Source organism: Giraffa tippelskirchi, chromosome 12 (genome assembly GCF_054371585.1).
Source record: "Giraffa tippelskirchi isolate mGirTip1 chromosome 12, T2T-mGirTip1v1.2.pri, whole genome shotgun sequence".
NCBI classification, from domain to species: domain Eukaryota; kingdom Metazoa; phylum Chordata; class Mammalia; order Artiodactyla; family Giraffidae; genus Giraffa; species Giraffa tippelskirchi.
The window spans coordinates 105,219,819-105,232,970 of record NC_137286.1 but is presented as its reverse complement, the minus strand read 5'-3'; the positions used below and the strand labels follow the sequence as shown (position 1 = coordinate 105,232,970).

At 43.5% G+C, this 13,152-nt stretch overlaps 1 protein-coding gene across 2 annotated transcripts in view; it reads left to right on the top strand.

Moving 5' to 3' along the window:
• The window catches only part of TNFRSF19 (TNF receptor superfamily member 19), a 91,354-nt gene that overhangs the window by 12,899 nt on the left and 65,303 nt on the right, over nucleotides 1-13,152 (top strand). For both annotated transcript variants that reach the window (XM_081551069.1, XM_081551068.1), the window contains exon 2: nucleotides 10,563-10,662. In XM_081551069.1, the coding sequence (XP_081407195.1) occupies nucleotides 10,597-10,662 (66 nt within the window). In that variant the 5' untranslated portion in view covers nucleotides 10,563-10,596. The remainder of the gene's footprint in view (nucleotides 1-10,562; nucleotides 10,663-13,152) is intronic.

Genomic DNA, 13,152 nt, shown 5'->3' with positions numbered 1-13,152 from the left:
ACCGTGCTCTCCCACCATCACTTACGTTTCAAGCTCAAGGTGTGGTCGGTCGCACACATTTCCCCCTATGTTATTTTACTCCTTACAACAACCCTAACATTTTTCTGTTTCTAGTTAATGAATTTCTTCATTGCTTCAACATGTATCATGCACATATTCGGGATGTGTTACAGTTCTAGAGAGAAATCACAGTTCTTATCACCAAATACTCCAACCCCAACTGGCGATGAACTCTAACTGCTCGGCTGGAGATGCAGGAAGGTTGTGACAACAGGGGAGGTGGGGACCGTAGCCCCCAATGCCTGAATTCCTCAGTGGATGGGACGGCAGCTGCTCAGCTGGAGCTCGGGTCGCCTTGACATGGGACTTGTGAAGGCCAGGCTTTCAGTTTTCAGGAAAAGTCTTCATTTTTAATATGAAAACTGGTCTTTAAAATTAAGTGCTATAGTGACAGAAGGAAGCGATGCATCCTGACAAGATGCAATTCGATGGCGACAGAGAGAGAGAGAAGGAACTGGACGGTCACCCTATGGGTTGGCGGGACACCCAGGGTGCTGCAGGAGCCCCAGGGAGGGCGCCCACGCTAGGTTTAGGGAGACCTGGTGTGGCAGATCCAGGGAAGGCATGGTAGGGGAGGCCCCGTGTGCAGGAGAGCCTGGGGGCAGAAGTGGAGGCGGCTGGAGGGACCTGCAGGTTAGGGCGGCCCCATGGTTCGGATCCAGTGGGTCTGCCCGTCTCGGACGGGGGAAGCCTGGGGCTGCCACTCGCAGCCACTCCCGGAAACCCTGAGCTCTGCCCAGTGACACACGCACTAGCCCAGGTCTTCGGGTTCTGGATCAGCAAGGGGAGGTGGGTGCCTTTCATTTCTGCACCTGTTGGATTTACCCTCTCTGCGGGCTGGCAGTTAGGTGGCCTCCGTGTTAGTTACCATTCATTCAAATGAGCAGGCTGAGCAGCTTGATCTGATAAGCAGTCACTTTCTCTGCCGCTGAGAAGTGTTTGCCAGCTCTGTGCTCTGGGCTCTTCGTTTCTGCTTGCCTGGTTCTCCTGACACCTGCTTGCTGTTGTTGAAGAGAGATGGCGAGACAGCAGTCCCACACGCCTGGATTCCTGTACACCAGGCATCTTTGGTCTTCTCCTGATTGCCACGGCTGGTTTCTCTGCACACATCTTGGAAAAACAGGCACCAGACTGTTAGTTGATGTTGTGTCGTCTGAACACTGAGGCAAACTGCGAAAGCCCCTGTGGGCGCATTGTTGTTTAGTTGCTAAGTTGTGTCTGACTTTGCAACCCCAGGACTGCAGCCCTCCAGGCTCCTCTGTCCATGGGATTTCCCAGGAAAGAATATTGGAGTGGGTTGCCATTTCCTTCTCCAGGGGATCTTCCTGGCCCAGGGATTGAACCCACGCCTCCTACATTGGCAGGCGGATTCTTTACCTCTGAGCTACCAGGGAAGCCCGGACCCATTGTCCATAATCTCATAATGTGTATGTTCTGTCCTTGTCAGATCCTTCCCCAGATAAACAGAACACTGGCATCTATAAAAAGCATTTCTTTACCTGGGCCAGACCCAGAAGTTAAAAGCAATTTCAGTAAATACCTTTTTATTGCCTTATTTTCATTTTAAACATTATTACTTACATGCTTGTTATTCCATTAAATTTGCCTTCTTTTTTTAATGAATGCCAACACATTTCATAAGTGATTTCATTTTATTCCAGGAAATTCAAGGTCACGCTTAGAGCACTCCACCGGCTGAATGGTTTATTTCTGAATAGTTCTTGGTCGGGCAGTCTGAAGAGGTTCAGCTGCTCTGCTCCGCCACAAGCTCAGGCCAAGCACCCCTTTACCGTGCACCCCCTCAGGTGGCTCCTCTCCTTGCAGGCACTGATAGCTGTTCCATCAGAGCTAGTGGGATGAAGGGCTGCACTGTTGAACATGTTATTTAGATGGCTGTACAGCTTTGCAGTATAGACCAGTTTGGTGGAGTCCTACGGAGCTAAGTGGAAGGGTCTTAGATACTCACTGGGGTGGGTACAGCCCTTAGTCAGCCTGGCAGAGTGCCCAGAGCCCTGCCTTGGGGTCAGCAGGAGTGAGTTTTCTTTGGTTTCCACCATTTCTAGTCCATGCATCCTTCGGGCCTCAGTGTCCTCCCTTGTATGGGGATAAACACCTCATATAGAGGGCAGGTAGTAAGGAAAGAAGCTGTCCTTTTTCCAGAGCACGGACGCAGTCCTCGATGCTGTGAATGCCTAGTTCACTGGCCCTGTTCTCAGTCTTCAAACACCCTCTGCAGCCTCAGGTCCAGAGGTCTGAAATGCTGCCTGGTTGATCGTGACCATCTGGGTGTCCCACATTTGTCCAGCAAGTTGCAGCCTTCAGGGACTGTCAATACACTGGACCGTTTGCTCCTCAAGGGCAATATTAACAAAGGCAGGGTGTGTTCATGCTAAGTAGCTTCAGTCGTGCCTAATTTTTTGTGACCCCATGGACTGTAGCCTATTAGGCTCCTCTGTCCTTGGGGATTCTCCAGGCAAAAATACTGGAGTGGGTTGCCATGCCTTCCTCCAGGGGATCTTCCCGACCCAGGGATCGAACCCGGGTCTCCTGCATCTCCGGCGCTGGCAGGCAGATTCTTTACCACTGATCCAACTGAGAGGCCAAATAATGTCAGCACCCATTGCTGACCTGTATTGAGCACTTATTATGTGCCGGGAACAGTCACGTCTCTGAGCTGTCAGGCTCACTTATTGCTCACAGCCATTCTAGAGGCAGGTCCTATCACTGCACCCAGTTCAGAGAAGAGGAGACTCGGGTCAGGTCCACAGTTAGTTAGTGATGCTCCCAAGGGCAACAGGAACCATGGCATCCTCGGCAGCCATCATCCTTTAAGCCTTACTCTGTTCCAAGCCGTCAGCTGTGCCGCTTCCCTGCATTATCTCAGCAAACCCTCCCACACCCCACAGAAAGGGCCTGTTTTTGTCTCTAAAGATGTGTGATCTCAGAGTGACTTTGCTGAGAACCCAGGGATCCTGGCTGCATTTTCTCCTGACCATTCCTGATTACCTGCAGGCTATTTTCAATTATGGTGGATTTTCCTCAGTTCAGTTCAGTCACTCAGTCGTGTCCGACTCTTCACGACCCCATGGACTGCAGCACGCAAGGCCTCCCTGTCCGTCACCAGCTCCCAGAGTTTACCCAAATTCATGTCCATCAAGTCAGTGATGCCATCCAACCATCTCATCCTCTGTCATCCCCTTCCCCTCCCACCTTCAATCTTTCCCAGCATCAGGATCTTTTCCAATGAGTCAGTTCTTTGCATCAGGTGGCCAAAGTATTGGAGTTTTAGCTTCAGCATCAGTCCTTCCAATGAATATTCAGGACTGATTTCCTTTAGGATGGACTGGTTGGATCTCCTTGCAGTCCAAGAGAGTCTCAAGAGTCTTCTAACACCACAGTTCAAAAGCATCAATTCTTTGGCGCTCAGCTTTCTTTAGAGTCCAACTTTCACATCCATACATGACTACTGGAAAAGCCATAGCTTTGACTAGATGGACTTTTGTTGGCAAAGTAATGTCTCTGCTTTTTAATATGCTGTCTAGGTTGGTCATAGCTTTCCTTCCAAGGAGCAAGCATCTTTTAATTTCATGGCTGCAGTCACCATCTGCAGTGACTTTGGAGCCCAAAAAAATAAAGTCTCTCACTATTTCCATTGCTTCCCCATCTATTTGCCATGAAGTGATGGGACCGGATGCCATGATCTCTGTTTTCTGAATGTTGAGCTTTAATCCAACTTTTTCACTCTCCTCTTTCACTTTCATCAAGAGGCTCTTTAGTTCTTCTTCGCTTTCTGCCATAAGGATGGTGTCATCTGCATATCTGAGGTTATTGATATTTCTTCCGGCAATCTTAATTCCAGCTTATACTTCATCCAGCCTAGCATTTCTCATGATGTACTCTGCATATAAGTTAAATAAGCAGGGTGACAATATACAGCCTTGACGTACTCCTTTCCCAATTTGGAACCAGTCTGTTGTTCCATGTCCAGTTCTAACTGTTGCTTCTTAACCTGCGTACAGATTTCTCAGGAGGCAGGTCAGGTGGTCTGGTATTCCCATCTCTTGAAGAATTTTCCACAGTTTGTTGTAATCCACACAGTCAAAGGCTTTGGCATAATCAATAAAGCAGAAGTAGATGTTTTTCTGGAACTCTCTTGCTTTTTCGATGATCCAGCGGATGTTGGCAATTTGATCTCTGGTTCCTCTGCCTTTGCTAAATCCAGCTTGAACATCTGGAAGTTCACGGTTCACGTACTGTTGAAGCCTGGCTTGGAGAATTTTGAGCATTACTGTACTAGCGTGTGAGATGAGTGCAATTGTGCGGTAGTTTGAGCATTCTTTGGCATTGCCTTTCTTTGATATTGGACTGAAAACAGACCTTTTCCAGTCCTGTGGCCACTGCTGAGTTTTCCAAATTTGCTGGCATATTGAGTGCAGCACTTTCACAGCATCATCTTTTAGGATTTGAAATAGCTCAGCTGGAATTCTATCACCTTCACTAGCTTTGTTCATAGTGATGCTTCCTAAGGCCTACTTCACGTTCCAGGATGTCTGGCTCTAGGTGAGTGATCACACCATTGCGATTATCTGGGTCATGAAGATCTTTTTGTACAGTTCTTCTGTGTATTCTTGCCACCTCTTCTTAGTATCTTCTGCTTCTGTTAGGTCCATACCATTTCTGTCCTTTACTGTGCCCATCTTTGCATGAAATGTTCCCTTGGTGTCTCTAATTTCCTTGAAGAGATCTCTAGTTTTTCCCATTCTATTGTTTTCCTCTATTTCTTTGCACTGATCACTGAGAAAGGCTTTCTTATCTCTCCTTGCTATTCTTTGGAACTCTGCATTCAAATGGGTATATCTGGGTTCACCTGCAGAAGACTATTTGAATTTTACCTTTATATCACCATAGCCACTCCCTAGATAGTCCGCCCAAGCCTAAACTACTTCTCAGCCTCTTGGTATAAAAAGCCAGGTTAAACGAGAAGCCACAGAAAAGAGAAGTGATGTAGTTCACTGGCACATTTCAGCCCCCAGCTCCCAGTGTAAGAAATCTTCTGCGAATGACCACTTGCATTTTTTAACTGAATTAAGATGTTTAAAAATATGTCACTATGTCATTTAATCCTGTCTCCTTATCTAATGTGGGCTTACCTGATGGCCCAGCAGGTAAAGAATCCATATGCAGTGCAGGAGGTGCAGGGGACTCAGGTTCAGTCCCTGGGTCAGGAAGGTCCCCTGGAGAAAGGCATAGCAACCCGCTCCAGTATTCTTGCCAGGAGAATCCCATGGACAGAGGAGCCTGGTGGGGCACAGTCCAGGGTTTCACAAAGAGTCGGACACATATGAAGTGACTGAGCATGCGTGCAATCTAATGTACTGAATGCCTTGAGAAGGTAGTAAGATTTCACATATGTATGTATATTTGTCTGAAACAGAAAATGTTTACCCTGTGCACCACAGAAGAATTAGATCTGTTATCCACAACCAAATCTCAGGTGTTTTCCACGATGTGGTTCTCATTGTTTTGTGCTTCTTCATCCACTTAATTCCGTACACGTTCACTGAGCACCCTGGTGTGCCCGATGCTGGGAACAGAGTCCCAGGTGTGGTCCCTACTGTGAAGGACTATGCTGTCTGGGGAGTGGACCTGCCGTGCAGTGTTTTGGGCCTTGTCCATGAATGTGGAAAGGGCTGTGGGGTGCCGCGCTCTTCCCTCTGCCCGGCTGTGGACAGCATTCAGCAGAGTGGTCGCTGAGCTGGCTGTTGGAAGGACTCAGAAGGAGAAAGGCTCTCCAGATCCAGAGGAGCAAGATCACGGGCGTCCAGCAGAAGGGCGGGTGTCAGGGTGTGGCTGAGCTGGGCAGGCAGCGAGGGCAGGGACCAGTCATGAGACCTCTAGGCCAGCGGGCAGATGGAAAGGTGTCTGGCCAAGGAGTTTAGAAGATAATTTGCAGGCACAAACCTACTGTGCCCTTGGAAATGTAGGTGTAGCAGTGCTCCCTTTGTATTTCCCATTTAAACTACTCAGTTTAGCGTGTGTGTTGGGAAGATAATATTTTGGTCTGGCCAGAAAGTTCCCATAACATCTTACAGGAAAACGTGAATGAACTTTTTGGCTGAAAGAAAAAAGTGTAAGTGAAAGTCGCTCAGTAGTGTCCGACTCTTTGTGATCCCATGGACTGTATAGGCCATGGAATTCTCTAGACCAGAATACTGGAGTGGGTACCCTTTCCCTTCTCCCGGGGATCTTTCCAACACAGAGATCGAACCCAGGTCTCCCACATTGCAAGCGAATTCTTTACCGGCTGAGCCACAAGGAAAGCCTGAACTTTTTGGCTAACCCAATACAAATCAGCACATTGGATCTAGTTTCATTAATTTTTGTCTACCTTACCATCTAAAAAATTTTTGTGATGCAAAAATCATAGTACTTTTTTCAGTGTTCTTTTTTGGTAGTGTATGTATGGTTTTTAATCTCATCACCTTTTTTAATTTATAAACTTTTAAGAAGGATCATGTTACTTACATTTTTGACCCCAAAAGCACGATACATGTATTTGTTTCATTATTAATGAAATATTTATACTACAAAGAATGTTTAGGATAAAGAATCCTCAAAAATCCCCCCAGATTGGCACAGTATAAACCTAAACCATTGATAATATTTTGGCATATTTATTTTCGTACATAAAATGGGTGTGTCTTGTGAAGTCAGAATTGTATCGCTTTGACTTCTAGCTTGAGGTATGTGTCATCAGCTGTCTTTACAAGAAGATGCTGCATCTTCTGTCTGCCTTCCACAGTAATTAGCACCATGCCCCAGTAGAGTTATCTGTCCTAAATAGATGCTCGACTATAGACTGATTATTCACAGACTCTAGAAGAAGGGGATGACAGAGGACGAGATGGTTGGATGGCATCACTGACTCAATGGACATACGTTTGAGCAAACTCCAGGAGATAGTCAAGGACAGGGAAGCTTGGTGTGGCTTCGGTCCATGGGGTCGCAAAGAGTCAGACATGACTTGGCCACTGAACAAGAACAACAACAATGCACAGACTCTAGCAATCTCTTTATTCCTCGTGTTCTATGTATATACTTTGGTATTTATAACCTCTTTTCTGTGTTAGTTTAATTCCACATAGGTTTTGTGCTTTTTACTTTAAAAAAAATTTAGGGCCCTGCTGGGAAAGAGACAGCCTGAAGCATTCCATTCAGGGAATGTGATGTTATCTTCTGACCCCTATCCTGTGTCTACACAGCAGCAGGTTGCATGGTTGGGTAATTGCTGGATGATTTTGAGATATGCAAGGTGGGGGGTGGGGGGGTGGGAAGCTATGATCAAGAAGCTAGGAAAGAAAAAAAAGAGCTGTTTGAATTCACTCAAAATGGGTTATTCACTCAGCCAAGTTTAAAAATGACTTTTTGTTGCCCAGATGTTTGGACCTGCTCGGGCAGCTGGGATGACCACCTGGACAGTCTCCTGGCGGAGGTGGGGTGCCCCCCAGCTGGCTGTTTGGTCCACAGTTGGGAAGGCAGCCTGCTCAGCTCAGCCTGCTTCCTTTGTTGTTACTGTTGCTGTTTTTCTTGAGCTGTTTGATTTTCGCTCTGGTTTCTTTCCAAGTAGTCAGGCTACCTGCTCTGAGTTCTTGTTAGAAACTGAACCACTGATCCTCTGCCTGATTGGTGGAGCGGCCAGATGAGTCTTTACTTTTTTAAAATGTTCAAATAAATCTCTTCTCTTGACATCGCGTGAGTCTATAAAAACAAATCAAAACACACTTGTCTCTACATTTTAGATCATTCCTGGGGAAAAGAAAGAGGCTTAGTTTGTTTGTTCTTCTTGAAGTGTCAGGATAGTGCCTCCAATTCATCACTTGTAAATGATTTTTAGGTGTTTTTTTTTTTTTTTTAATAAATGCTCATTTTCTGCTAGTAGATAATTTGCACTGTACTGGTTTGGGGAAGAGTTCATAAATGCCAGATGTTCCTGCTTCTTAGTGAAGCTCAAGATCTGAGACACAAGAACGCAGTTTTTATTAAATGGAGCAGGTTGATTTCACGGTGTCTGTCATGAGGACACTGGAGCCACCCACCGGGGTTGCCATCCAGCTCTGCCTCTTACCACCAATGTGACCCGAGGCAAGTGACTCAGCCCTTTTTTTTTTTTTTAATAAATTTTTTTATTTTAGTTGAGGGCTAATTACTTTACAATATTGTAATAGTTTTTGCCATACATTGACATGAATCAGCCATGAGTTTACATGTGTTCCCCTTCCTGGACCCCTTACCCACCTCCCTCCCCATCCCATCCCTCTGGGTCATCCCATTGCCCCGGCCCTGAGCCTTTGTCTCATGCATCGAACATGGAATGGTGTTCTGTTTCACATATGATAATATACATGTTTCAATGCTATTCTCCCAGAACGTCCCTCCCTCACCTTCTCCCTCAGAGTCCATAAAATTGTTCTATGCATCTGTGTCTCTTATTCTGTCTCGCATATAGGGTTATCGTTACCATCTTTCAAATTCCATATATATGCATTAGTATACTGTATTGTTGTTTTTCTTTCTGGCTTACTTCACTCTGTATAATGGGCTCCAGTTTCATCCATCTCAGTAGAACCGATTCAAATGTATTTTTTTAATGGCTGAGTAATATTCCATTGTGTATATGTACCACAGCTTCCTTATCCATTCGTCTGCTGATGGACATCTAGGTTGCTTCCATGTCCTGGCTATTGTAAACAGTGCTGCGATGAACATTGGGGTACACGCGTCTCTTTCAATTCTGGTTTCTTCGGTGTGTATGCCCAGCAGTGGGATTGCTGGATCATATGGCAGTTCTATTCCCAGTTTTTTAAGGAATCTCCACACTGTTCTCCATAGTGGCTGTACTAGTTTGCATTCCCACCAACAGTGTAAGAGGGTTCCCTTTTCTCCACACCCTCTCCAGCATTTATTGCTTGTAGACTTTTGGATAGCAGCCATTCTGACTGGTGTGAAATGATACCTCATTGTGGTTTTGATTTGCATTTCTCTAATAATGAGTGATGTTGAGCATCTTTTCATGTGTTTGTTAGCCATCTGTATGTCTTCTTTGGAGAAATGTCTGTTTAGTTCTTTGGCCCATTTTTTGATTGGGTCGTTTATTTTTCTGGAATTCAGCTGCAGAAGTTGCTTGTATATTTTTGAGATTAATTGTTTGTCTGTTGCTTCGTTTGCTATTATTTTCTCCCATTCTGAAGGCTGTCTTTTCACCTTGCTTATAGTTTCCTTTGTTGTGCAAAAGCTTTTAATTTTAATTAGGTCCCATTTGTTTATTTTTGCTTTTATTTCCAATATTCTGGGAGGTGGGTCATGGAGGATCCTGCTGTGATTTATGTCGGAGAGTGTTTTGCCTATGTTTTCCTCTAGGAGTTTTATAGTTTCTGGTCTTACGTTTAGATCTTTAATCCATTTTGAGTTTATTTTTGTGTATGGTGTTAGGAAGTGTTCTAGTTTCATTCTTTTACAAGTGGTTGACCAGTTTTCCCAGCACCACTTATTAAAGAGATTGTCTTTTCTCCATTGTATATTCTTGCCTCCTTTGTCGAAGATAAGGTGTTCATAGGTGCGTGGGTTTATCTCTGGGCTTTCTATTTTGTTCCATTGATCTGTATTTCTATCTTTGTGCCAGTACCATACTGTCTTGATGACTGTGGCTTTGTAGTAGAGCCTGAAGTCAGGCAGGTTGATTCCTCCAGTTCCATTCTTCTTCCTCAAGATTGCTTTGGCTATTCGAGGTTTCTTATATTTCCATACAAATTGTGAGATGATTTGTTCTAGTTCTGTGAAAAATACCATTGGTAGCTTGATAGGGATTGCATTGAATCTATAGATTGCTTTGGGTAGTATACTCATTTTCACTATATTAATTCTTCCAATCCATGAACACGGTATATGACTCAGCCCTTAATGAGCCTCAGTTTCCCCATCTCTAAAATGGGGATAATGACAGCATCTACCTTCTAGGGTAGTTGTGAAGATGAAATGAGTTCTGCTAAGAATAGTACCTGGCATAGTGTGCTTAGCATGTGTTAGCTGTTATTTTATTATTGGTATCATCCTATATGACTAAACCCATATAAATGGGAAATTTCTGTAAGTTTGAATGTAATTTTTTGCTGGGTGAAGTTGACACTGTAGAGACTTGGACAGAAAGAAAATAAAGGCATGTGTAGCCTAGGAATTCAGAGCCATTAGGCATTTTCTATGTACTGTGTAGGTTGACAAAGCTTCAGTTCTCATAACCTAAATTTTTAAAGAATTGTTTAGTATTTACCTCTGGTATCTTTGAAAAAGATGAGTTCTTTTTAAAACATACATGATATTTTGTTTTACTAACATACTAAATAGTATTATGTTTTACTAGTGTATATAGTAAATGGTAGCACTGTGTAGTAAATACAAAGTACAGTCACTCCTGATATTAACATGAACTGTATCTTCTTCTCTTTTAGAGCTCTTCAACCAGAAATACATTTAATAAGAGCAATGGATTCAAAGGTGCTACTCAGGCAACAGAAATCTTTCACAGTTGTAGTTTTACTAGCCTGTTTGGTAAGTCAACTCTTTACTTTCATAAGAATGTAGGGGAAAAATTCATAGAACTAGTACCCAATCTATTTTCCATTTTTAACCCCATATCTTCAAATTTTTCTTTCAAATTCCTTTTATCATTGTTGCATTTAATTAATAAGTCAGAGGTTGCTGTTGGGTCTTGACTTTTGTGGCAATAATTGCACTTATATATTTCAATCTCGATGAGATCATCCAGTGATGGCATTACTTGTGGCCCTGAGATAATGATGCTTCATGGGCTTACAGGCAGGTGCCTCTCACAGCACAGCCTAGACCCTAACAAGGTCTTAGATTCTAGCTTGGAGCCCATGACTTCACAGTCCATGAAGAATTTGGAGTTGATTCTTAAATTCTGTTGTTTTATATGATTATTTATATCCATCTTGGCTCCAAAAAGCATCAAAGCCAGATAGAGTATTGTAACCTTTGAAAGCTTTCACACAAAAGATTTTTAGGGTGTTCAAAAGAATTACTGAAACATTCGGTCTGGAGATGCAGTCATGATCTACAGATATAAAAAGGATTATTGACACCGAAGACAGTTCCTGAGGTCTTCTTGGAAGAAAGAGTGAGGGGAAGTGGGGGTCAGATTGGAGTCTGGGATGCAGGTAGATGTGAGGAAAACATCCCTTCCTTGAGTTGAGGTTGTTAAACGTTGGAAGAAATGGTCCACGAGAGAGGCTGTGGCATTTCTTTCTCAAAGCAAGGGAAGTGTCTTTGTGGTGGGAGGAAATATGCTCTTTCCCTCAAATGAAACCAATCCCTGGTGGCTCAGAAGGTAAAGAATCTGCCTGCAATGTGGAAGACCAAGGTTCAGTCCCTGGGTCAGGAAGATTCCCCTGGAGGAGGGAATGACAACCCATTCCAGTATCCTTACCTGGAGAATCCCATGGGCAGAGGAGCCTGGTGGGCTGCCCATGGGGTCTCAAAGATTAGGACACGACTGAGTGACTAACACTTTCCTCTAAGATTGGTTGTCAAGTGTGGTTAAGAGAGGCTGGAGGTGATTACTAGACCTTTAGCCCCAAATTATGGTCTTGAACCCCACCTTGAATTCTCCCTCCTGCTTGCTCTAGAGGATAAGGCTGGGATTTTATTTAAGGAGGTTGGATGACATCGTTGTAGATATTTGCTTCAAGTGGAGGCAGTTTGTACTGAATAACTGCCCATGCTATTACCACTAAGCCTGTTCTATGCACCTCCGTGTAAAGAGCATTACACACTCCAGTCTGTTTGCCCGTGCCTCTTGAAGCTCTCAGTTTTCATTTAGGGAAACAGAATTAGCGTCAGGAATATTACTGAGGGGGCCCTTGCTTGGCATGAGAGTTTGAACTGAATGTTGTCACCAGTCTGAGATTCTATTAATTCCAACACTTTTTAATGAAACACCGGCTATTAAGAAGCAGATATACATACTTTTGTAGGATGAGCGCACGTAAGATGAACTTAATTGTCTTTAGGTAAAATAAGAAATAAAGTCTGTATCTTGAAAATAATTTACAACCTTTGTTTTTGCAAAGTAGATAGTCCTTCCATTTAAGACCTATGCTGTGAACCAAAGTACATTGTAAGGACAAAGAGAACAGACTTGTGGTTGCTGAGGGGGAGGGATGGAATGGGAGTTTAGGGTTAGCAGATGCAAACTGTTACATATAGGATGGGTAAACAAAAAGTCCTACTGTATAGCACAGAGAACTATGTTCATATCCTGTGATAAACCATAATGGAAAAGAATATTTAAAAATAAAGTGTATACATATATAGTGGTAAAGAATCTGCCTGTCAATGCAGTGACATAAGAGATGTGGGTTCGATCTCTGGGTTGGGAAGATCCGCTGGAGGAGGGCATGGCAACCCACTCCAGTATTCTTGCCTGGAGAATACCATGGACAGAGGAGCTTGGCAAGCTACAGTCCATGGGGTTGCAAAGAGTCAGACACGACTGAAATGACTTAACATGCATGCATACATATATATGTGTAAATATGTATGTATAATTGAATCACTTTGCTATACAGCAGAAATTAGCACACCATTGAAAATCAACAATACTTCAATTTTTAGAAAAAGGATATTGTTAGGTCCCATTTAAGTGGCAAAATGGCAATCAATAGGAAAGTAACACTTTCACTTTGAAGAGCAGAGGATTTGGCCATTTTTGTCATCATCATAATTGTCAGGAATTTTACTGATCTCAAGACTGTCAGAATTTTTTGAATGATGGACTCTAAGTGAATGTAATTCAACTGTAAAGGTGGAAACTTCTGCGTCAAAGTTGGGTGTTGGATATGTCTAAAAGATAATAGCAGAGTTCTTGAGGCCAGTCTATGTATTCCATTTATTTATTTGTTATTAAATTCATTATAGCTGAATATGTTATATTAAAGATCAAAAAATATGATTTTTAAATTCAGAATTTTTCCAGTTACGGAAGTACCCTGAGTCTCTGCATAACTGTTCTTTTAGTCA